The following is a 23,971-nucleotide window of genomic DNA, read 5'->3' as shown; positions in this document are numbered from 1 at the left end:
ATCAATTGCAATGTTTATTTTACTTACCAAATAAAAGCAGTTTTGGGACCACAACTTGTCTGAAGGCGACAGTGGGAGCACACTGGCTCTGAAATACAGACGTAAGTGGACCAAGTCAAAATCAGACCGGGAAAGACGTTGATGATAACGTTATTCAAACTGTACTTCTAATGGCTTTAGCTCTATCTCTAGACATCTAACCTTACTACAACTGGATTCTCCGTTTGTCTTGTACATACTGCAGAATTGACAATAAAGCTGACTTTGACTTTGACTAAATTTGACAGAAATGTTGCATTTACAGACATCTATTCCACATATAACCGCTGTTTTAACGGTGTGTCAATTCGTAATTCGACTATAAGGATGCCGTTAAGCAAGTTAAATACTAAACGTCTTTATCGTGTTTCGAGCTGAGATGTCACTTCAGTGGCGAATGTTTACTTCCGCCTACTTTTCAAGATTAGTTTAGAGCCACTTCGCATATTAGACAATTAGACATTGAAAAAATAAAAGCACTATCATTTTGAAAACTAAGCTCAATTTAATGACAGGTAGCGTTAAACAGCCAGCTGAATTCGCACCCTTCTCAAGCTAGCTTACCTTTCGTTCCACTTGCCTTGGCCTAAAATGTATTTTTTTTCACAGAGGGTTGTATATCAGGAGTTTCAGAAAAGCTGAGATGGCGCCAGGGTTTTCCATCCATACTGTAAGCTGAACTAGTATCAACTTAACTATTAAACTTGGAGCAACTTCCAATTTTAAACACAAGACCGGGTATTTGTTAGCATTCCAAGTTCCATCAGTTCCCAGAGTGACGAGGTAATTCAAAATAAGCACTTAATAGTAACGTTTGGTGATAATGAAGTTGCACAACGGACGAACACTAAAGAAACAAACCTACGGCGGGGCAGAGAAACTTCTCAATGATAGTTCTGAAGATGTCGCCTCGACGACAGGTGAGCGCGAACGACAAAAATACAAATTACTCTGATGGACCGCAGCGGAACTACATACAACCATGGTTTAATCCAAGATGGCGACCAACTTCTTCCTCGCTATTCGTCGGACAGAAGAGTTACCCGTGAAACAGCGACAGGTTATGCTGCATTTTTTGTATAGTGGACAAAGTCGGGATTGCAAGTACTTAAGTTCCACAATCATGCTGCACCAAACATGCGCAAAGAGCAAGAGAAGCGAAAATCAAGAAGAAGACAGCTTCTTGAGAGCAGCACACATTCAGTGCTCAGTCTTCGTGTAAACACTATTTGAGTGATACAGAGTAGTGGTAGTATCTGCTGTATTTCTTTTAATACATACATGAACTGCTGTAACTAACCTCATCCACTGAGATTTTAAACTATTTTTTATTAGCTTCAGGCAACTCGAGTACTTTTAAATAAAGCTTTTGAATACAGCTAATATATAACGTTTTTAGGCCACGATAAAAGCAAAATTATATTATGACTTTCCAAATACGGGTTTGAAATACACAATGAATTTACTGACACATAAGTGTATATATAAAATGAAAAATAACAAAACACCCAAAAAGTCTTCTAGTTTTGAAGGCTATAACATTGTTCAAGTAGCATATTGACTTTTCTATGAAATGCAGATTATTTCTTGCCTTGGATCCTATTTGATACTTATATGTTGCATCTTACTCATGTAAACTAATTTCCAGCAAAGATGTCACAATTTCATGCTGGATATAAAACTCAAGATGGCAACATTGCAAGAGAATGTGCAACAAGCTCATCTAACAGGTGAGTTGTTCAGCCGGCAGCGGCTGATATCTACTTTTGTCAACATGATGAGTTTCCTGAGCCTCGTTTATGGCAGTGGCTGTTTATGTGTATAGTACAAGAACAGCTGCTCTAATCAAATAAAAGTTCCACCACATTTGAGGTCAACTGTTCACCACCTGCAGCTTTATGTAAGTCAGAGAAATCGATCCCTTTTTGTCGTTAATGGATATAAGATTGAAAATGCCATTCATATTCCAACAAAATCTTATTTGGCAAGTTTGGAATTCGGATTTTGTTAAAATTGGAACTAAGTGAGGGGATATTGCTCTTGTTGTGAGAACTCTTTGATATGACATCCTCGCGCTCTACAGGGACATCTACTGGCGATATGTTGTCAAAGCAATCCCGTTCATAGTAAATGCAAGAGTCTGAGATTGTAACGCAGTAATGCTTTGTTTGTGTTCATGTTTTTTGTGGCAACCTACACAAACATACATGCTACTATGTCAATATACAAACAAAAATACAAAAAGGGAAAAATCACTTCACAGTATGCAGTACGTTATAGAGCTGGTATATCTACAGACAATATAAGACATCAACTAACATGACTTGCTTGATGTGTTTAGTATGCCCTGTTTAATTTACAGTGACTTCGCTTTGTTAATTAACTCCAACACTTAGGGAGGCTTCATGGTCCCTGCTGTGACTGTGAGACTATCAGCAGGCTGCAGGCAGAGCCTTCGGTGCAACTGCCTGACTGTTTAAAGGACTGCTTTCAACCCTTTTTTTATAGTTAGTTGTTTCCCCTATCAATATTAGTGACTGATGAAGATTAACTTTTTCAGCTTCTGAACGGGGGCATGCCAGGAAAAGTTTGAGAGCCACTGAATTACAGCACAAATGCCTTTCCAGAAACAATTTCCCAGTTACTTTGGATAATCCACAGTGCCACTGTGAACAGTTTTCATAGGAACTACATCACATATTCCCTCAGACAACTGCTGACACTGAGGTTTCTAAATTAGCTGAAATATCCAGGTCATTGCGTGATTGTACCTGTGAGGAGATTGAAATTTTCACTTGCATTTTTCAGTGACAAGCACAACAAATGAATTTCAGCTCACCTTCATTGTACAGAGGTGAAGGCAAGAACCAGGAAAGACATCTATGGTAAGCAAGGTGGGTGCTCAGTTGGCATTTAATCAGTGGCCACATTCTTCTTACGCACCACAACCTTTTCTTTGTTTGTTTGGTGGATTCCACTTTGGCATTGTGCAGTGTTATCTGTCCTTTTTCCTGCATTACTGTGGTTCACAGGAAGAGAAAGTGTTCTAAAGCCATTCAGACCACATTGCTGGAGTTTTCTACATGCATGGAGGAGCGATATCATATTTATGTTTCTGCACATGCAAGTGGTTGTTTTCAGATTCTAAAAGTTCATGGCTTGTTTTCTCTTCAAGGTGCTGCAGTTGAATGCAACCTGGTGCCATGAAAACAAATGGATGCACTCATCTGCAACACGGGAAGATAACAAACAACTGAAGGAGGAACTAAGGAGATCAAACTTGATTCTAATGAGGGTAAAGACTCAGTTTTAAACAAGAGTGCTGTCACTTGAGTTGGGAAGACCACCTGCTTTTTACCAGTTCTCATGAAGGTCAAACATGGATTCACTAACAGATACAGTGTGGAGACTTTTGGACCATCTTTCTTCTATCATTTTCCACAGTAAGACCTTTTGAAAAACAACATTTGAAGGAGATGATCATGACTATGGTTGCAAATCATCCAACTTCGGGTGTTCAATTCATACAGAAACAGTACAAACTCAGATTTTGAATAAATGTAAAGCAAGTAAGAGTTCAGTGTAGGCTTTAGGTGGGGTATAGAGGGGTATTTTGTGGCAGTTGTTTATCCAACACATAAATACCATTTGATGCCTGATTAAGAAAAGACAGAAGACCCCGTACTTTTCAGCACATTCTTTATTTGATGTTAAAGTGCAACAGCAATGACACAAATCGATCCACAGCTTAGTTCGTGGCCATCACCTGGAGAAACAGAAAAGCACAGTGAGAGTATTTTAAAATGCACCACTAGTGGGCACCGGAGCATCTGCACGGATCACATTTCCACTCGACTCCTCCGAGCAGCTGAGGAGTTGAATTGGAAATTGAAATGGAGAAGACGATTGCTGTGGTGTTTCATAATTTGCACGATTTCATTTAATAATTTCTGGAAAGTTATTGAATTGAATTGGCGGAATTTTTTTTTCCTCTGTTGAATAAAACTATTTCTCAGATTTTTGTGTACTAGTAGGAGCCACATAATTTGTGAAGCAAGTCAACACTGAGTGGCTCTTTTACTAGAGAAAGAAAAAGTCATGAGAACTTTTGGCCAAGTGCTCTACTGTCCAGTGCTTAATCACTTACGTTGTTGATCCAGGAGATGTAGGCGCTGACCCTGGTGAAGACGGAGGGCTTCTTGGGGTAGTTGCAGCCCAAGCCTGAGCCAAAGCTCACCACACCATGGACGTCCCAGGAGCCATCAGGGTTCTGGCAGTTCAGGGGACCGCCGGAGTCTCCCTGAAGGGGAATGGAGACAAATGTGAGAGTAAGGCTGGGACTGACTTTTAGAGGAACGTTTATTGAAAAGTACACAAGTTTCAAAAACAAAATCAATCACACTCACGTTGCAGCTAGCCAGCTGTCCGTCTCCTCCGGCACAGACCATGCTTTCAGTGACCTGGCTACCCCACCAGTCGTACCTGCTGCAGGTGGCGTGGTCGACCACGGGAAGGAGGGCCTGCTGCAGGTTGTCGGCAATAGGGCCTCCAGCTTTAGAAGACAACAGTTCATTTAGATTCAGGGCTGCAGTCAAGACCACCTTATTCAAGTCTATTTCCAGACTGGGTCCAGTTTCCATTAAAAAGTTATAAAAACATTTAGAGGTTTCTTAAAAATGTAAAAGTTTTGTAAGGATCAACAGAGATAATACACATGGCCTGTCTGTGTTTAGGAGATTTTATAAAATTGTTCTATTGACTCAGCCCATTGAACTTCTACTTCTTCAGTGGCAAAATATAGGTGATAGACAAAACACGGCGTGGTTAAAAGACATCTTGAGCTGGACTCGACCACCTCTAATCAATCTATCTTAAAACTGAGTGGAGGACGTGGAAAAAAGTTGTGTTCACACTCACAACTTTGGCATAAAAATTGCTATAACATTGATTTACAAATTTAATATTGGTTTCTTTTTTTGGTAGAACTTACTCCAGAGGCGGCCCCAGCCGGTCACGTAGCAGGGAGCATGGTTCGGCAGGATGTCGCCAGAGTTGGGGAGACAGGCAGCCATGATGGTGTTGGAGAATGTGACAGGAGTCGAGAGCTTGATCAGGGCAATGTCGTTACTGGAGCACAAATGCAAATACCACATTTAGAAACAGAATGTTTATAGCACAGGTTAACTTGGAGCAGTAAAATCAGCATAAGACTATATATCATCTACAAGATGAAGGGAATTGACTGAGCCCACCGGATTCTGTAAGAGTCCCAGTTCTCATGGACGATGATTTTGGCGGGGCTGATGGCGATGGAACCAGCCTCATTGTTGGTATCCAGGCTGTGTTTTCCCAGGTAGACTCTGTAGGTGCGACTGCTGCTTGACCACAAATAACACAGAAACACGCGTCAGAGCTGCTTTGATCTGCGATCGATCCGAAAACACTTTATTAAAACACCTAACTTAATTATAACCAGTTCCAGCACAATACCTCAGCTACCACTGTGGTACTAGACCACTACTGCTGCCAAGACACAGTATTCATTGAACTGTGAAAGTGTTTGAAAAAGCAGTTTAAACAAAAGTCAGATTACAAATTATTAATATGCTGATATCTACAAAATAGCTTTTTCTTTAATTATTTCATTGAATAAAAGTAAGAACACTAATAATCAGTGGCACAGTTGATCAAGGCCTTCTTCAGTTTAAAGACAAAACCATATTGTCATGCCAACTCTGAGCATTTTACTTATCAGACTAAGTCGGTAAAATAAGTAAGTAAGCAAGTAAAATTGCTCAAGTTAGAAATCCAAACTTATTTTCCCCCTGCATACCGCCTCTATCGCAGGCTTGATAAGTGCCTTTTGTGCCTTGTATGCTGCCACAATTTCACATTTCTTTAACTTTTTAGCCACACCTGATGCAGTGAGCAGCGGTGAGGACCCACTGGTTGGAGATCAGGGTACCTCCGCAGGTGTGGTAGAAACTGTTGCCACTCTGGTACTGCAGAGACACCTGAGGAGGACAACCGACAACAGTGCATGGATGTTTTACGAGTTTAGCAAGTGGACAGGAGAATTTAAAGGAAGTATATTAAAGGGGCATACCTGCCAGGGCCAGCTGTTCTCACGGACGTCATGTCCACCAACCACCCTGGTGAGGATGGGGTTGTAGGTGGGCATGCCACACCCGTAGGCTAAGAAACAACAGGACAGTATATGGTGATTTATGAAGGTGTCGTAACATCAGAAGTAATATAAAATTTGATTGTTTAATTATTAAAAATGTTGCAACGCATTTTTTTAGTATAAAAATGGGACAGTTGTATGTTGTAACAAATTTAACAGTCCGGTCAGAATAGTATCAGAACTCACCGCCAGCGACAAACAAAGCCAAGATCAGGAGCTTCATTGTGACTATCATCAGCAGAGATTCAGGCAGACCTGTTCCTCCTTATATACGGTTTAGCTGTAACAGAACTGTTTAAAGACATGAAATGTGTTGCTTAACATTTCAGAGCAGCCAGGTGGGAAAAATACATCAACCTTGGAGATAAGTGACCACAAATATCCCCAAATACACCGTATCTCCCCAAAACCAACCTCTGTGTGAACCCCACAGGTGTCTCAGTGACCTGTGCCGGTCATGTCTTTCAACTTCATGCAAGTTGCCAGGATTTTAGCACAGTAGTCAGTTTTCTGCTCTGGGCAACAGAAATTTGCATATGGATATAAACGATCTGTGCAAAGACTGAAAATCTGCAAAACATTTAATAATGGGTGCACTTTTTTATGTTCTACAAACATTTGTGCAGAACCTAGAATATATACGACAAAGCAATCCATTTTATGAATTAATCCCACATCACTGTTTTAAAGTGATTACATGGGTTTACACACATAAAACAATGCAAATAATAGAACATGGTTATTTTGCAGACGTAATTATTATAGTATAATTAATATAATTGTATTTATGTTTAAATGCTGTTTTGGCAAGGTGGAAAATTCATGTACAAAAATCATGTAACAAAATCTCATGTGTAATGAAGTTGCATATTACCTAAACATCAAGAAACATTTGTTGCATCAGCTTTGGAGCATAAACAAGTTCTGCAGTTGCATTGCAGCGGTATTCCTCAGTGGTACTTGCTTATATTTAATCACTTGCATTTCTGTAAAATCACACATTTAGTGAACTATTGCAATATTTTTACTGTGATGCAAAAGTTAGAGGAGAGGAAACGTTTCATCCTATCTAAGAGCTGATGTTGCAATCAAACCGTACGAACAGACTTTGTTCAATGCTTTACTGCATTTAAGGACAGCACAGTCCCAGGAAACATTCGATGCTTTCACAAGCAGTGGAAACTGCAGACACATTTCTTGAATGAAATCAGAGGGAGGGCTATGTCTGATATGGAGCAAGGCTCTGTGTGTCAACTCCAGCTTTTCATGATAAAAGCTAAAAATGCTTCAGTCTATTGACCTGTTCAATAAACAAGTTCAAAATTATACTTCACACATGACTCCAGGACTCTTCGGCCTTGGCCTAGAATTGCTGTTCATTTGTGGCTGTTTTGATGTCCACTTAGCTCCACCTCAGAGGGGAAAATTTCCCAGATTTTGATCCAATTTTTGTAAGTTGCATAACATCAGGAAAGGTATAAATGTTTTACCTTGATACAGTTTACCCAGACACAGACACGATGAAGCTTCTGGTTTTGGCTCTGTTTATTGCTGGTGGTAAGGATCTTTCACACGCAACACCTTTACACTTCACATAAAGTATTTTATTTCTTTACAAAGTGCAGAGTTGTGTGCATCCGTTTACAATTTTAAAAGTCTGTCTCTGTCTGTCCCCTCAGCCTACGGGTGTGGCTTGCCCACCTTCCGCCCTGTGGTGACCAGGGTGGTTGGAGGAGAAGATGCCAGGCCCAACAGCTGGCCCTGGCAGGTAAAGCATGAGTTTCACTCAGAAAACAAGACATCAACTGTCTGAAAAAGACTTATTTCAGACTGGAATTATAGGCTTATAGTAGTGCAGTAAAGAAGTGGCTAATGTCAGGGTGCATTTAAATTGGAAAGAGACACTTAAGCAGGAGGCATACTCCCATCAGGACATGCACACTGCAAACAGCCCAAAAACAACATCATACATGACAAGGACACCAAAAAGAACAGGGAGCACCGGTGGAAACGCCGCATGGAAGCAGCAAGTCTTGGAGGGCAGACACAGAAAAGAAAAAAACAAAATTTAGAGAAGGTTGACTGTGTTCATGTGTATGCTTTAGATTTCCCTGCAGTACAACAACCAGGGCGAGTGGAGACACACCTGTGGAGGTACTCTGATCTCTAATCAGTGGGTCCTCACTGCTGCTCACTGCATCAGGTATGAAACAGGAGCCCAGAAGCAATTTATAATGTGTTATCACTGCAGCACTGACACAAATTTGTATATTAGCGAGCCATGAGTTACAGTTAATTGTATCTGAAAATGATTCAGCAGATTGTAAGATGATGGGTGAATTATTTCAACCCACAAGCACATTTCTCTATTTTTATTCACATTTAGGACTCCACGGTAGATCAAAATGCTTGTTAGAAGGATGATATATCCATTCAAAATCTTCAAAACATGGTTGATAATCGGCTAGTGATTGTTTCTTCATATTCTTCTCTCCGTCTTCGTGCAGTAGTGGCAGGGAGTACAGAGTGGTCATGGGAAAGCACAACCTGGTCGAGACAGAGGAGAGTGCTGTGTTCATGGGCACCGCTAACATCATCGTGCACGAGCAGTGGAACGCCTTCTTCATCCGGTAAAACACAACATGTCTGTGAGCTGCAAGAACAAGCTGAGATCACTTCCGTGAGCTTTGCAGGCAACAACAGCTGCAGGTCTGATGGATCTGCACGCGTGTGTGTTTCCTTTGCAGTAATGACATCGCCCTGATCAAGATGGCGTCCCCCGTCACCTTCGGCAACAGCATCAGTGCTGCTTGTGTCCCTGCTGCTGACTCCATCCTCGCTAACAACTACCCTTGTTACGTCACTGGGTGGGGTCGCCTCTACAGTGAGTGCACAGTTACCTCCCTCTCTCTGACATAAAATCAGCTCTCTGTCTGTATTCATGTAATTGTGACAGTTGCAGCTAAGAAAACATTCTTACTGACAGTTTCTCAGTGCTTGGGTTAGTATACAGTACTATCTTAGTATTTGAGCTGTACAGCTATTGAGGTATCTATACTGTACTACAAAGGTACATGTGAAGAAAGGAGAAAAGACAGTGACTCAGTGTGCAGCTGAAGTTAAAGGCTGAGTGTAGCGATGTGGATATGTCGCTTCATGTCAGAAGGATCTTTTTTCCTTTAACAACCAGTTTGTTGTTACTTGTTTACTTGTCTGTTCAAAAAAGACAATACTTACAGTATCTGACAAAAACACTGAGGATAGATTATCTAATTACAAGTGGAGCAATTAAAAGATTTTTTGTTCTTTGAAGTCGCCTCTAGCAAAGTTATACTGACTGATTTTTTTTACTGCACAGTGGTTTGTTATTCTGAAATAAAAAGCCATAGCAGTTTAACTTGTGATGTCACTTTTCCTTTACATTACCCTTACGTAATGTCTACTCCCTGTTTAGATCTCTGTATATATTAATTGCTACCTATTTATACCTGCACACATCCATCCATACTATACATATACAGTATACATACATATCCATACATACAGCATAAAAAGTGGGGTTGGTGCGGAGGTGGGTTTTAAATGGCCTGCAGAGGAAACAGTGAGGGTAAGCAGGCTGTGACAGTTTAAATAGAGCGCTCTGTTTGAGATGTGCCAATAGGGTGCCAAGCAGAGAATCAGCTGAGCTGTCAGCTGATGTGGGCTGGTTTGAGATCAGCTCAGCCAATGAAGCAAGATTTTGTGAATTGAGCTTGACCTCCGTGGCCTTCCTGAACTTGCCCTATGCTTCATTTTGATTGGCAACGACTGCTTCACTGTAATTGTTGTGCATGTGACAATAAAGAACTTGAAACTAAGCACTGTTTCCCTCAAACGTCTGATGGAAGTCTGATAGTGTTTCTCATCAGTCTTCTGCCTGAGCTGAGCATGTATTCGTCTCTCCTCCACACAGCTGGAGGTCCCATTGCTGACATCCTGCAGCAGGCTCTCCTGCCCGTGGTGGACCACGCCACCTGCACCAAGTCTGACTGGTGGGGCAGTCAGGTGAAGGACACCATGGTCTGTGCAGGTGGAGATGGAGTCGTGTCTGGTTGCAACGTGAGTCTAAAATAATGAATGACACAAAATGACACATCATAATGTAGCATCAATGCAGCACCATCACCCCTTTCTTAACTTTTAATTCTGCTGTGGAGAAAATGGCATGTGTATATTTTCCATTTCAATATTCATTTTTGAGCCCTTTCTTTGAACACCAACACAATATATCACATACAATATGAACAAAGTAAAGCAATGAGTCAATCATCAGAAAGACACATTTTGATAACTAATGAATTGTTTAAGTCATTTTCTTAAGTCAAAACTGCTGAAAATTCACTTTTTCCACTTCTGAAAAGAGAATATTGGCTGGATTTCTTAGTCTTCTATAATATTTGACTAAATAGCTTTTGGTTTTAGATGACTGGTCAGACAAACATTATTTCGACTGTGTGAAATTGTGATTGTCATTTAACTTTTTTCACGTTTCCTTACAAATTATAGACCACATGAAAAGTCAATTAATAGAGTCGAATCATCTACATATTGATTGATAATGAGAATAACGGTTTCACTTACAAACAGTAAGTGCTCTATTCTAATAGATTTTAGTCTTTTAACTGAGATTCTTCTTCTGATGCTGTTCAGTAAAGAAATCAGAAAACTGCATCCCCAAAATACAATTTTGTGGATAACATTCAGTATTTCAGAGGCTCGTCTATCAGGTATCATAATTACGTTAGATGCAAACACTAAGAACACTCACCGAGTGTCTTTAAAGGGCAACAAGTGATCACTACATGTGGAATTTGCACGCTGATCATGTTTTCTGTCACATGAATCAGGGAGACTCTGGCGGCCCCTTGAACTGCCAGAACTCTGCTGGTGCCTGGGAGGTTCACGGCATCGTCAGCTTTGGCTCCGGGCTCAGCTGCAATTTCCCCAAGAAGCCCACTGTGTTCACCAGAGTCAGCGCCTACATCGACTGGATCAACTCTGTAAGCTCCTGAAGCTCAAGCTCAATCACTTGATGAAAATTTTAGCTGTTAGAACTTGTATTTGTGTTATTTCTTTCAAGTTTCAAGCATTAGCATAGAATCTTGAATCTTAGAAGAATTTGGATCAATTAAAACAAACGATCCCATGTGTTACTGCTGAAAACACGTTGCTGAAATGAATCTAACCTGTCTCTGTCGTCTCTCTCCACAGAAAATGGTGTCCTATTGAGGCGACAGGCTTCCAGCATCTAAGCTACTATATGAACACATACAATAAATAAAATGTGGAGCAATAAATAATGGTCAAGGGTTGTTATTTTATGTTTTGTACAATGTCTGTCTTAATCACCGGGTTAGCAGTTTCCCAAAAATATTAAAATCAATAAAGCAGAACTGAATCTTAAGTCTGAGGGGTTAGTCTGAATATTCAGTTTATTTTATTTTAACAAATATTTGATCTTTTAAGGTTTATCAGTGATCCTTGAATGAGAGAAAAACACCAAATGTTCCCTAAAGGGAGCAGTGATGGGAAAATCCGACCACTAAGCACATGCTCTGTCCTCAGTCTCCAAACACTTGTTTGTCTTTCTTCACGTCAGCCAGGTTTCCCAGGACCAGGTTTATGCGCTGGTTAGAGGTTTCTAACATACAGTATAAATACAAGCCTCTTCTTTAGACCAGGTTTGGGCTTCGCCTACACACTCTACAGTCATGAGGAGCCTGGTGGTTTTCACTTTTTTGGTAGCTAGCGGTAAGTAGCCTGTTACAGTTATTACCTAGTTGCTGGACTACAATCATTTGAGGTGACTGCGGTCATTTTGCATTATTGTTAGAATCGTTTCCATTCATCTGTATAAAAAACAGTTGGATGAAATGGAAATGTCATATATTGATCACTAATGCCACGTCATTCTCCACAGCTTGAGGTTTGACTTGCCTTCTTTAAATGATTTCTTCTGCTGTGCTCCACCTGCGTGGAGAATCAGCGCCACCAACCGTTTATCTCCAGACATTCAACTTAATATTTCAATAATGGTAGCGGATGGAAACACACATTACTTTGCATTTTCTCTACCAATTTTCTATAAATTTGGTTAAAATTGGATGGATACCTTGCTAATGTTTGAAATGTGGCAAGAAATATGAAGTGAATTATTATGAATTAGTTTCCATGAGCTGGTTGAGGCACATAAACTGTCGACCTGAGCACAAGATTCCAGTGTCAGAAAAACACAGGAAAAAAAGAGCTTGTCTGTCTAGACCTTACTGCTTACAGCTTTAAGTCAACAGAAAAAGACAAATCGTTAATCACAATTATCACAACTTAAAGCCCAAGTGGTATGACACTTCCACTCTTCTCTTCTCCGGATGAACAGTCTTATATTTGCCTTGCAAGGACTATTAATAATGACTATTAAACTATAACTGTTAAAGCTTCACTGAACATAAATGTTCATTCTTGTCTATAATTAATCAACAACCGCAAAATAAGCACCTACTTTTTTACATCTAGTCTGGTGCAACAATCTCAACATGCATTGCTTACTTTGTCCCAGCCTCTGGATGTGGCCTTCCCTCTTTCCCTCCTGTGCTGAGCAGGGTGGTGGCAGGAGAGGATGTCAGGCCTCACAGCTGGCCCTGGCAGGTATGCTCTGCTCTAAATGTGCGAAACCACATTCACTCTGACAACCACAGAACAGCATCAGCACGACACTTTCATTTCCCCACAGACATATATTTTTACACATTTACTCTCTGAGTCGTCTGACAACTTCTGCTTGGGATTTCTCCTCCAGAGCAGACGTAGATGAGAGATGAAATGGATTTGCTGAGTGCTGGTGTGACATTTTAATGTGTAGTAATACACGCTGCCCTCTGCTCGGCTCTGCTCAGGTCTCGCTGCAGTCAGACAGCAGTGGGCGCTGGAGGCACGTCTGTGGAGGCACCCTCATCTCTTCTGACTGGGTCCTCACTGCTGCACACTGCATCAAGTATGCTTAGCTCAACCGCTGGGAGAAGAATGTCAATGTGATCAAATTTACAATGCAGCATGTTGTTTTAACAGGAACAGTTAAGTAGTTAGTTAGCAGTTAGTTATTGGTTATTAGTGGCTGGATTACGAATAAGTTGTTAAATTGATGATCCACAGCAGTTATATGTAATTTCACTAGTGTTCATCATCCATTCACACTCAGAAGTGATTCAAGTTTCTGAAAGCGGTCATATTTGCTTTGCTAAACTAAAGGTATGGTGGTGGGATTCATTTCCTACTGCAGCTACCAGTGATCACTCTATGACCATCTGTTGGCAAGAAATACTCTTCTGCCCAACAGGAAATGATGCCGTTTGTTTTTTCTGTGCCTGTAAGAGCTGCTGGTTCTGAGAGTGAACAGAGAAATAGGCTAGTTCTTCCAGAATCAGCAGAAATGTTCACCATGCCTGAAGAGGAAAAGAAAAGAGAGGCATGGAGAGAAGCTGGTTTCAAAAGATTATGTGGTTAGAAAGAAACATTGCTTACAAAGAGTAGGAGATCTCAAACAGCCAGTTAAAAATTGTCTGGTCAGCCAAACAACCATGCATTATCTCTACAGGACTGCTAAGCATTTGCATTCCACCATCAGCTTAATCATAGTGCTGTACACACAGGCAGGAAAGTCAATATGACTGTCCAATCCCCCTACGGAAACACCGTGTCATCTGCCATCCCACAGCGACCGCTACAACTACAGCGTGGAGCTGGGTAAACACAGCCTGAAGATGAGCGAGGAGGGCTCGAAAGCTCTGAGGGCGGCTACGATCATCACTCATGAGGACTACAACGTCCTGCTCAGCCGGTAACAGCAACAGTTCAATATGCCCAATGAGTCCAGGTGAAGAGCAGCAGGTCACCATGTGTAAGCAGAGCATCGGTCACCCATTAACTGGCATCTTTCTGAAATGAGGAAGTCGATGTAGGAAAGACATTAACACAGCATATACCCTGTTTTTATTTATCACAGTTTCTAAATGTGGATGGATTATTTCCTTTTTGCAGTAACGACATTGCCCTGATCAAGCTGTCTTCCCCCATCTCCTTCTCTGACACAATCATGCCCGCCTGTCTCCCAGACCGGGCCGTCGTCATGGCCCACGGCGCCCCCTGCTACGTCACCGGCTGGGGTCGACTCTCCAGTGAGTGAACACGCCTCTGCAGTATGACTCACTGAGAATCTGCACTACATATTTCCACAGTGTTTGTGCACCTGTTGGTCAATTTAGGTCAAATATCGAGGTCAGAGCGGAGAGTATTTCACAGCTGTTAATTGGTCAAAAAATGTGACCATGTTAACCATGAATGTTAACCATCAGCCTGCTAAATAAGCAGAGCTCAGACTGAACCACACCTTAGGCAGGGATTCATTTCCTACAGCAGCTACCAGTGACCTATCTATGACCATCTGTTGACATAAATGGTATGTAAAAAGAGTTTTTTGTCATGGTTCTACAAAGCAATTTGAATGAAACTTCCCCTCAAACACAATAGCAGAAGTGATTTCACAACATGATAAATAATGAAGTGAGTCCATAACTGGTTACCCATGTATACATTAGAGCTACTATTGTTTAACTCACATCCTATTAACACAATAGCTTTGGTTTCAAGGAACGTGCTGCTGCTGTCACAGTTCACTCAATTAGGCTTGATCTGTCCTATCAATAAAAAAGAAACACAAACCGGTTTAATATTAGGTTTAACCGACTTGATTTTGCTCTTCTTACTGCCTTTGGCACAGCAAGTCTGATAGAAGGCACGGTTTGCAACACTTTGAACATACAGACACATGTGACTGTCCTGCGAGCTTCCTGTATTTTACAGGGATTTAAGACACACACTCTTGCGCCACTGGACTGTGTTTAAGCTCAGACGTTGCGACAGAGGGGAAACACAACAGCTATCTGTGAGGTTGTGGGATGTACAATTATAAATGGTTGGATATAACATTTCAATCAGGTTGAAAAACAGTGAGCATAATCAATGTCACTTTCTTGCAGCTCAGTGGCTCAAGAGACATCCCATGCAGAGCACTAGTAACATTAGTTTTGGTACTGTATGTCATCCTCTAACTCTATACTCTGGACGCCATCTGTAACAGCAAAAATGATCTCCATCCAGCACCCTGCCTGTTCCCCAAGTGAACCTTCTTCAAAGCAAAATCTTGTTTCTTACCCGAGTTAAGCGTGTTTCTTCCCGACAGCCAGCGGTCCTCCGGCTGACATCCTGCAGCAGGCACTCCTGCCAGTGGTTGGCCACGATACCTGCTCACAACCCGACTGGTGGAGCGTCCTGGCTACAGACAAGATGGTGTGTGCTGGAGGTGACGGCATCACTGCTGGGTGCAAAGTGAGTTCATACAAGGAAGGGTCCTCTTAAGACGCTACTGTGATTTAATGGTTAATTGCAGCATCTGCAACATTTACATCCAGCATGGTGTAAAGGACGCTGGGAAGATTCAAGGAAAGGATACCCCCTGAATGTCTGCACATATGCCACTGGCTAACAGTGTGCTCACTTACCCACAGGGAGACTCTGGTGGGCCCCTGAATTGCCAGAACCCTGATGGCTCCTGGGACGTCCATGGCGTGGTGAGCTTCGCTTCTGGTCAGGGCTGCAACGTCCTCCAGAAGCCTACCGTCTTTACACAAGTCAGCTCCTACATCGACTGGATGAACGCAGTGAGGAATATTTGAGTGATTAACTTGCCAGCATAAACAATGCAGCCGGAAGCAAACAAAAGCCTCGGCTTTCAAAAACAGGAAGCGCTTTATAATGTTGTGTTTTCTCTCGTTTGCTCTGCAGGTTATGACCAACTACTGAAGAGGCTGTTCAAGTGCTTTGGTCAGCAGTTTCAAGTTATTTTTTTTTAATGCAAAGTAAAAAGTAAATGCTGTTTATCAGTGCAAACAAGTGGAGTACAGGGCCATTGTAGGTTAATGAAAAGTCCATATCCTGAACACTTTAAAACAAGAAGCCCTTTTTATTAACAAGGCCATGCTGGTAGCTTCTAGATGTTTCACTCACCGTTAGCTTTCAGTACTGTAGCTGCAAATTAATGAAGAGTTGGTGGTCAGTAACAAAGTTAGAAAATGTGTTAACATGGAATTATACTCACAATTATTCAGTAATGGCAGCAAAATACACTTCTTAAACATTGGGTTTATTAACAAATACTTCCTTTTATTTCTCATAAAACATTCATGAGATACATTTGTTTTCACTCTTCAGAAAAGTAGAAATAGAGTTAGAGCCATGATAGAAAAGCACATTTTCACAGTACATATAAAAGACATAAAGATCTGAGTAATTAAAAAAGCCATAATAAACGAAACAGCATGATGCAGGAACTCGCCTCAGTTAAACAAAAACTGACTGTCAAATCAAAACATTCAGCGTTTCATCAATGTAAAACATTTTGACTACGTAGTGATAAAATCCATCATGTGAGTTATCTGGCCCTTTACAAATGAGGTACAATGACTTTGTCTGCAGCACAAAAAATAAAGAATTAATACACTGTGTGGCAAGTTTCAACTTCAAAAACCAGTCAGAGAAATGCAGACATACTGCCTGAAGTGACTCCCTGTTGCTTTTGCTTAGTAATGACCAGCTGACAACCTTTGAGTTGGATCCACTACACTGAGTTTTACTAAAAGTGCACAGTGTAGAAATGGGTTATGAAGTCAAGTGCCTTTTGTCCCGCAAAACAAAAACAAAAGGAAAAAAACATAGTTGTGCAACTCCACAAACTGTGTAATGTCTGATTGAATGAATCAATAAATCTTTCCATTTAGTTCCAGCTGTTCGTATTTAAAGTCTGACCTGAAGAAGAAAGGAGAGTTTGTGGACAGGCAGGTAGTGTTAAATAATGTCTGGTGATGAAACTATTTCCCTGGAAAGAGCTTAGAGCTGTCGGGGCTGCAACTCAAGCTGTGGTTGCAGGAATGGTGATGAGCAAGCGAGTCAGCGATAGTCGCTGTTATTACGGCGCAGCTGCACAGTCAAAGAGTCTTTATGTCTGTCATCTCGAGTCAGAACAAAAACAAGCCCGGAGAGAGGCGCAGGCCACAAAACTGCCTTCACAGCTCGGCAGTGTTCACCATGGCTACAGGGCAAAGGCTTTCAGCCATTCACAGGCTCCTTCCATCATGCTTTCACAGAGAGCCAAACAACACTGCACTGGAAGAGCGACGCAGGGGCTCAGGTTCAGTCCCATGGTGCTGTTTGGAACGTCTGAGGCAGAACAGCCGCGTTGTTCTGAACACAAAGGCACGTAACTGTACTTTAGTGACAACAACTGCAGGGCAAACTCAGGGCTGCAGTCAGTTAGCATTACCACTCCTTAAAGAGGAACCCTCGTCTTCATGAAAAACAGTTTCTTCCCAGAGAGCCATTTCTCTTAAAAAGTAACCGAATGTTGACATAAATATGAATTTCAGCCATTAAATCCATCGCAACTTTTTTCCCCACAACAGCTCCTTCCCGTCCTCTCCCTAGACGGCTCATGAGACACGTCAACTAGCACGAAGCATCAAAGAGCCAAAGTACACAACTTCATAGAGGGGAGCATTTAGCATTTAGCAAGCTAAAGACCCAGCTATGTCTCAATCCAACTAAAAGGCAAGAGAAGTTTGGATTTATATTTGCCAGTTAGCCGGACACTCTTAGAATATTCAAGCCCGGAACCATGTTTCAGCTTTTCAAGGAGGCACATAAAGAGTTTTATCCACACGTTAGTGAAACGGAAGCTACCATGGAAATGTGGGGGTGGCATATTGTCTCCAATGTGCTGCAGAGCTCTAAAGGACCAGGAGGGTGAGTTTCTGCGTAGCATACCAGACCAGGTCAACCCAGCTGAGTACATACAACACTCTCCACGGCTGGCAAGTTGCTGGCTGGTAGTAGTAATCCACAGCCTCCCAGTGTGAAACAGCCTGATGAGTGCCCTGCACATATCTTTTTGAGTGTGCACACAAATCTTCACTATGACCTCTCAATGATGTCATATGATCTCGTGCATCTTCAACTAACGTGCACGGTCAGTGCACGGGGGAGGTAAAGATAACGCAGAAACGTTTTGCTGCATTTGGTGTGTGCTTTTAACCCAAAGTGCCACAGTGTTAGTGCCACAGTAAAATAGGATCCAGCAACTACGTCCATCACTACTTGTCAGAGATCCAGTGAGATCCAAAAATAATAACAATAATAAAATAAAAAGGTTTCTCTGTTCAGTGCTCTTGAGTGACGTGGTATGAATGATGAATCTGATCAAATACTTATAACAAAGTGCCACTGAGGATGCTCTGCAGGAAGAGCCACCTTTGAGTCTTGGCTTTACAAGGCAGATCCAGATTCACAAAAGGTAATAAGAGACACCTCAGAGACACTTCCAGGAATTTCAGTAGATTGTTTTAAAACACGATCATCTTGATCTTAAATTGGAGGCACTTTATCCTCATACTGTGGCGGCGGGGTAAGTGGTTCTATACTCATTCCACCTGCCGGCTGAGAGTTATCAACGTTTTTCATGTGCAGCTTCTCCGATTTAATCCTGCGGATCTTGATAGGGAGGAGTTTGCGGCTATTTTTCCCTGGTCTACGATTTGACGTGGAAGCAGCAGCAGTGGGGGCACTGGAAGCAGGAGCAGGCTGCGATGCAGTGGTCGTGACCTCTGACCCCTCAAATTCATACTGTACACCATCAACTTGGACCAGGTCATCGTAGGAAGGTAGCTGGGAGGTGCTTGGGTGGAGGTTGCTCTGACGGACAGGGTACTGGCCACTGCCTACAGCCTCTTCATAGGTGGGTACAGCGTAACGCTGGGCTTGTTCCTCAGCACTGCAGACATTTATAGAAACATTCAGATATGAATGACATGCATGAACCATTACGTGCACACAGCCAGGTCCTGCACTGGAGCTAATACATAGGGAATAACATATAATCAATATATTATTATTAACAAATGCTTCATGTAAAATGTACAGTGTCTTGAATGTTTACCACAAATCATTTTCTATGATTACTGGAAAGTTGGTGGGAAACAGAAACCTGAGAACCTGCACCTCAACAGCACAGTCTTGACTAGCAATCATCGCCAAAATCAAAAAGAAAAAAAAAACCTGGAAAACTTTTGAGGAGATGAAATAATGTTCAGAAAACAAACAAAATCCACCAGCAAATCTTTCTCACATGCACAAGACTGGTTATTTTCAGGGTCAAATCAAATCTGCTCACAGACAGAACAACAAAAAGCAGCCACCTTGTAAAACAAATGTATTTGTTCCTATGGTTTCCAAAGCTTATTTATTCCTACGTGTTGTTTAACTAGAAAGCCATGACTGGACTCACGTTTCTCTTTCCTCTTGCGCACTAGATGCCACTTCTCCACGGTTCTGGGCCTCCTGGAGCCTCAGCTGCTCCCGCTGCTTGTTCCTCATTCCCAGACACAAGGACAGCAGCAGCATGGCCACGCCAGAGCCCACCAACACGAACGCCACGGAAGACGCTTTATTCTTCCTGACAAAAGTATCCCCGTTTTCTCCTGAACTGCTGCTGCTGTTAGCGGCCGCATCCGCGGGTACCACGCTCCACACGATCATCACAATGCCGAGGGCGACGAGCCCAACCCCCAGAGCACACAGGGCATACTGGGAACCAGAGTTCCCGCTGTTTTCGCTGCCACTGCTGTTGTTGTTATTGTTGTTGTTGCCAGCGCCTCCTCTGCTGGGGGCGCTCAGTGGTCTGTCCACGCTGGAGTGCATCTTGTCAGTCCCTAAACGTCAGTCACACCAGCTCCAACGAGGTCAAAAACTGCAGAGAGGAAAGCACGTGAGGTCGGACACGAACTGAGGAACCAACAAACAGAACAAAAATCAAACATTCACAGCCAGAAAAACGTAAATGTTCAACACAGTCGTTCCTGGCCTTTCTGTGGAAGCAAGAGACGAACAGACACCACAATCCCCACCTTACACTTTCAGCTGGTCTTTCAAGTGTTCTCCGTTCAGAGATAAACGTTATCTATGACGGAATTACCCAAACTGCTGCCGCTCGGAGGCTTGTCCTTTATGAGAGTCCAAGCCCAGCCCGTAATGATAGGAGCGACTTCTCTGAATGGGTGTGCTGCATGGTAAAAATTTACAGCAGACCTTGCCTCTCAAAGTCACTCGTTACCCAATGTCAACACATTACGAGGGTAGATAAGGACAGCTTTGGCCTCTGTCAAACACCTCAAGAAATACCATGTCCTGGCTGTACAGTATACAAGCTTGCTATATTACCTTCTTCCTTTCGTTTTGCATCTTTTAAATCTGCTGTTTGGATCATCACTTAAGCAGTTAAACAGCTGGTTCTGCATTCATTTCGCTGATGTAGTCACGCGATTCTCTGCCATACAATGAGCCTAACCAATGAGCAGACTTTCACATCTCCTGCGTGCTTAAAACGTGCCGTTGATCACAAGGCCATCCTGCAGTCTAACTTTTTTTTTTTTTATCTTTGCTTGATCACAGACTGGAGGAGGGCTGCTGGGAACTATAAATAACCTCCAACAAAAGTCCAGGAATCTGTCTATATATAACAACCGTGATGGTTCAAGAATGTCTTCATGAAGTGCTCATACCACTTTTTTTTTCCCAAAGCACACACCGACAAACGTGCATACGTGCCTGGGCCTGCTGGGAGTGAGGGGGACAGTTTGAAGCAGATGAACCCAGCTCAAGTTTAGGAACAGGCCTGCCCTCTCACTAAGGAATGCATGGCATGAGGCTGATTTGGGCTCATCATGACAGCTGGACACACACACACACACACACACACACACACATACACACTCACACACAAGCATGCAATCCAGAGGTGCAGAGGTTCAATATTGTGAAGATGTCTCGTGTTACAGAAGTGTGTGTGGTTAGTGATGCAGTGCAGGTCATCTGTCGCCACAGGGCAGCTTTTTACTGTAAAGTAAGACATTAACATCGGCGCTCGTGAAAAACCTTGACTGCTCCTCAGAGCTGTGTGCAGCACGCTGAGTGCGCGCGGTCATGCGGCGGATATCGCTGCTCCTCTGCAGCCAGCTGTTTGCGCTCTCGCCTCGCTTGGCTCAAACGCTTCACACCCAGCAGATGATGAGCTCTGGGCGCTGACGTGTTTGGGTGGACCCCGTCTGAACAGAGTTTTCCGCCGACCCACGACATCGCGGCGTCCGTTTTGCTCCAACTCCGGCCGGGCTCGATGCGGCGCGGCAGAACTTTCCAGCGCCGACACCGCTACAAGCCGGCCATTGTGTAACTTTTAGTAACGTTTCGGCGACACGCGCATGATACCTCAGCGGACGGAGACACTCACCTCCGCATCGCGTCGCCTTCTTCCTCTCGGAGGTGGGAGGTGCGGAGTTTGTGATCAAACGCCGCCGACGCCAGCAGGAGTTTCTGCGGCGTAATTTGGCGACAAATCGCGATGAAGGGCCGGGAACTTTCCTCTGAGACGGATGGGCCCGGGCTGAGGCGCGGGGAGAAGCGGGAGGGAGGGAGGGAGGGGGCTCAGGACTCCACTTCCAGTTTCATTAACCCTTTCACTCCCGTCCGCATCGTCAAACAGAGGGAAAGTGTGTGAGGGAATACTTGTGGTGCTTTACCTCCTCGTTTGGTTATATTCCGCCTTTCTTCTGTCTGCAGAACCTGTAGGCGGAGACATAAACTAGTGCCAGTGTTTAAACACGCGGGGTGATTAATAAAGTTTAACTACACCGCCCTGCTCCCTTTATTTGTGCTGCTGTGTGAAAATGTGGAAAATTTGATATAATGTGATACTTCATTATGATCCAGACATTCAGTGGCGGACCCAGGCTGTCTGAGGGCCAGGGGCATAAAAAAGGGCACCCTAGAGGGCGCTGCATCACCTTTTCTTGCACAGTGACTCTCTCTAGAGTGCATTTCCGTCATGTTTTATCCTCCATCCACCTTCTTCTGCAGCACTTTTTCAGACATGGGTCACCCAGCAAGCACAACACTGTAACCCTGAAACCGAAGCGGCTAAATGGAATTCAGCCATCGTTAATTTTATCGTTTTAAGTTTAAATAAGCCAAAATGTGCTCTGTGGAAAGGGCTCAAAGGTTTTTCTCTGTTTTTTTCCGTCTGAATGCAGTTAACACTCAAAACGCTGGTAGATCTGGTGTATTGTGTGCATTTGGCGTCTAATCACTAGAAGACAAGATGCCCTGTGGTTTCGGTGTTGACACACAAGCTGGAGCAAGGCGGCACTGGCTGTATGAAGGGGAAATAACAGAGGTCACATACCTCAGTTCTGAATGAAACTCTGTGTGGAGCAGTTTTGTCACGCTCTAAACTATGGAAGGAACTGATCTGTGAAAATGTCTTCATAGTGTGGCAGCTATACACTCACACTGATTAATCCTTCTATTTGTGGCCAGGCTTCATTCTGAGGGACTCACTTACATTAAAATACTAAATAGGAATCTAACTGCAGTCCACTGGTGATCGGGGTCTCTTCAGTGTCTTCGTTGTCTTCACTGCGCTTAGACAGTTTGCAGCTTCTGAGTTAAATCTCACTACAAGACAGTGACAAAGTTTTTGATGTCCATGAAATGATACATGTGACCCTCAGTCTCACACCATGAATCACGGCAGTTATCAACGGCAGCACACACTGACAAGTCAACAGGTTTTATGTGACTCCTACGTGATCAGATTTTTTACTTCCTCTTTGTAAAATTACCAGCTACTCACCGTCTCTCAGCCCGATGCAGCTGCGAGGACTCACCACACAGTCCAGATATCTGGGTTTGAGCTTGTCTCCATGTCATTTACATGTTGAATGACACCCAGGACAGTGCAACTGGTCTCCATTTGGGTCCATGTCTTCGTCCCAGGGTCCTCCGCCGTATGGGCCCGCTAAAACGAGGACTGGGCTATTTTACAATAATGACAAAACCAGTCGCAACCTGGCCACTCACTGCATTGTTTCTCTTGAGTGAGGCCACCCTGTTGTTCTGGGCTCTGGGGAGGTTGTCTTCCTCCTAAGCTTTTGTCTGTTTCCTCTGTTTTACCACACACACACACACACACACACACACAAACACAGTGAAAGATAGACAGAGAACCACAGTGAACAGGCCTTGATTACATCTGGAAGTCTGGCTTGATCACTGTCAGCCTGTAATCAAATTAAGTGATATGTCCGCAGCTCCAGAGGACAAATGCTGCAGTAAAACATAGGAAACTTGATTAACATGGCCTCATAACTTGGTATGATATGCACCAGTTTTCTTTTCAGTTGCTAACACGCATTGTTCAGCACTGAAAAACGCTTCATACAGTCTGCATTACCAACATGCATCTTGGCCAAACAGTTAACCTGACCTCCAAAACTCGCTCAGACCACCGAAATCCTTCATACACGTCTCAAAATAACACCAACAACAGGGATCATTACATGAATGACCTGTTATCTTTGGAGTCTGAATGATTTTACATCAATCAGTCTTAAATTGTAGAATAATACTTATTGACTGGACTGAAGTACACGTAAGTAGAATAAGTCAGGAATGCAGCAGTTTACTTCAGTATCCTTTATTTGATCCATGCTTGCAAATAGCAACACAGAGTTGAATCTTTTATAGATGGATAAGGATTGATTGCTGATTGAT

At 42.8% G+C, this 23,971-nt stretch overlaps 4 protein-coding genes across 6 annotated transcripts; 2 read left to right on the top strand and 2 right to left on the bottom strand.

Moving 5' to 3' along the window:
• Window positions 1-3,787: 3,787 nt before the first annotated feature.
• LOC121612460 (chymotrypsin-like elastase family member 2A) lies at window positions 3,788-6,458 on the bottom strand. Of its 2 annotated transcripts, none has more exons than XM_041945351.1 (8): window positions 6,413-6,458; window positions 6,146-6,234; window positions 5,956-6,053; window positions 5,292-5,414; window positions 5,030-5,166; window positions 4,446-4,591; window positions 4,187-4,339; window positions 3,788-3,805 (listed from the first exon to the last, which is right to left on the bottom strand). In XM_041945351.1, exons 1-8 carry the CDS (start codon window positions 6,447-6,449, stop codon window positions 3,788-3,790), a joined length of 801 nt encoding a protein of 266 aa, XP_041801285.1. In that variant the 5' UTR covers window positions 6,450-6,458. The 2 variants fall into 2 exon arrangements, with proteins under 2 accessions (XP_041801285.1, XP_041801284.1); XM_041945350.1 differs by having other exon boundaries at window positions 5,292-5,417; window positions 6,413-6,449.
• Window positions 6,459-7,746: 1,288 nt separating this feature from the next.
• Window positions 7,747-11,494, top strand: LOC121613417 (chymotrypsin-like elastase family member 2A). 2 transcript variants are annotated; one of them, XM_041946803.1, is made up of 8 exons: window positions 7,747-7,783; window positions 7,906-7,994; window positions 8,332-8,429; window positions 8,734-8,856; window positions 8,974-9,110; window positions 10,179-10,324; window positions 11,113-11,265; window positions 11,477-11,494. In XM_041946803.1, exons 1-8 carry the CDS (start codon window positions 7,747-7,749, stop codon window positions 11,492-11,494), a joined length of 801 nt encoding a protein of 266 aa, XP_041802737.1. The 2 variants fall into 2 exon arrangements, with proteins under 2 accessions (XP_041802737.1, XP_041802736.1); XM_041946802.1 differs by lacking the exon at window positions 11,477-11,494 and having other exon boundaries at window positions 8,737-8,856; window positions 11,113-11,277.
• Window positions 11,495-11,976: 482 nt separating this feature from the next.
• Window positions 11,977-15,993, top strand: LOC121613421 (chymotrypsin-like elastase family member 2A). The gene is made up of 7 exons (XM_041946808.1): window positions 11,977-12,006; window positions 12,779-12,910; window positions 13,159-13,256; window positions 13,977-14,099; window positions 14,300-14,436; window positions 15,501-15,646; window positions 15,826-15,993. The coding sequence occupies exons 1-7, from the start codon at window positions 11,977-11,979 to the stop codon at window positions 15,991-15,993; spliced, it is 834 nt and encodes a 277-aa protein (XP_041802742.1).
• Window positions 15,994-16,463: 470 nt separating this feature from the next.
• Window positions 16,464-21,799, bottom strand: tmem51a (transmembrane protein 51a). Its single transcript, XM_041946165.1, has 3 exons — window positions 21,651-21,799; window positions 19,653-20,114; window positions 16,464-19,139 (listed from the first exon to the last, which is right to left on the bottom strand). Exons 2-3 carry the CDS (start codon window positions 20,063-20,065, stop codon window positions 18,734-18,736), a joined length of 819 nt encoding a protein of 272 aa, XP_041802099.1. The 5' UTR covers window positions 20,066-20,114; window positions 21,651-21,799; the 3' UTR covers window positions 16,464-18,733.
• Window positions 21,800-23,971: the final 2,172 nt, after the last annotated feature.

Source organism: Chelmon rostratus, chromosome 10, assembly GCF_017976325.1.
Source record: "Chelmon rostratus isolate fCheRos1 chromosome 10, fCheRos1.pri, whole genome shotgun sequence".
Taxonomy (NCBI): domain Eukaryota; kingdom Metazoa; phylum Chordata; class Actinopteri; order Chaetodontiformes; family Chaetodontidae; genus Chelmon; species Chelmon rostratus.
This window is presented reverse-complemented; position numbering and strand designations above follow the sequence as displayed.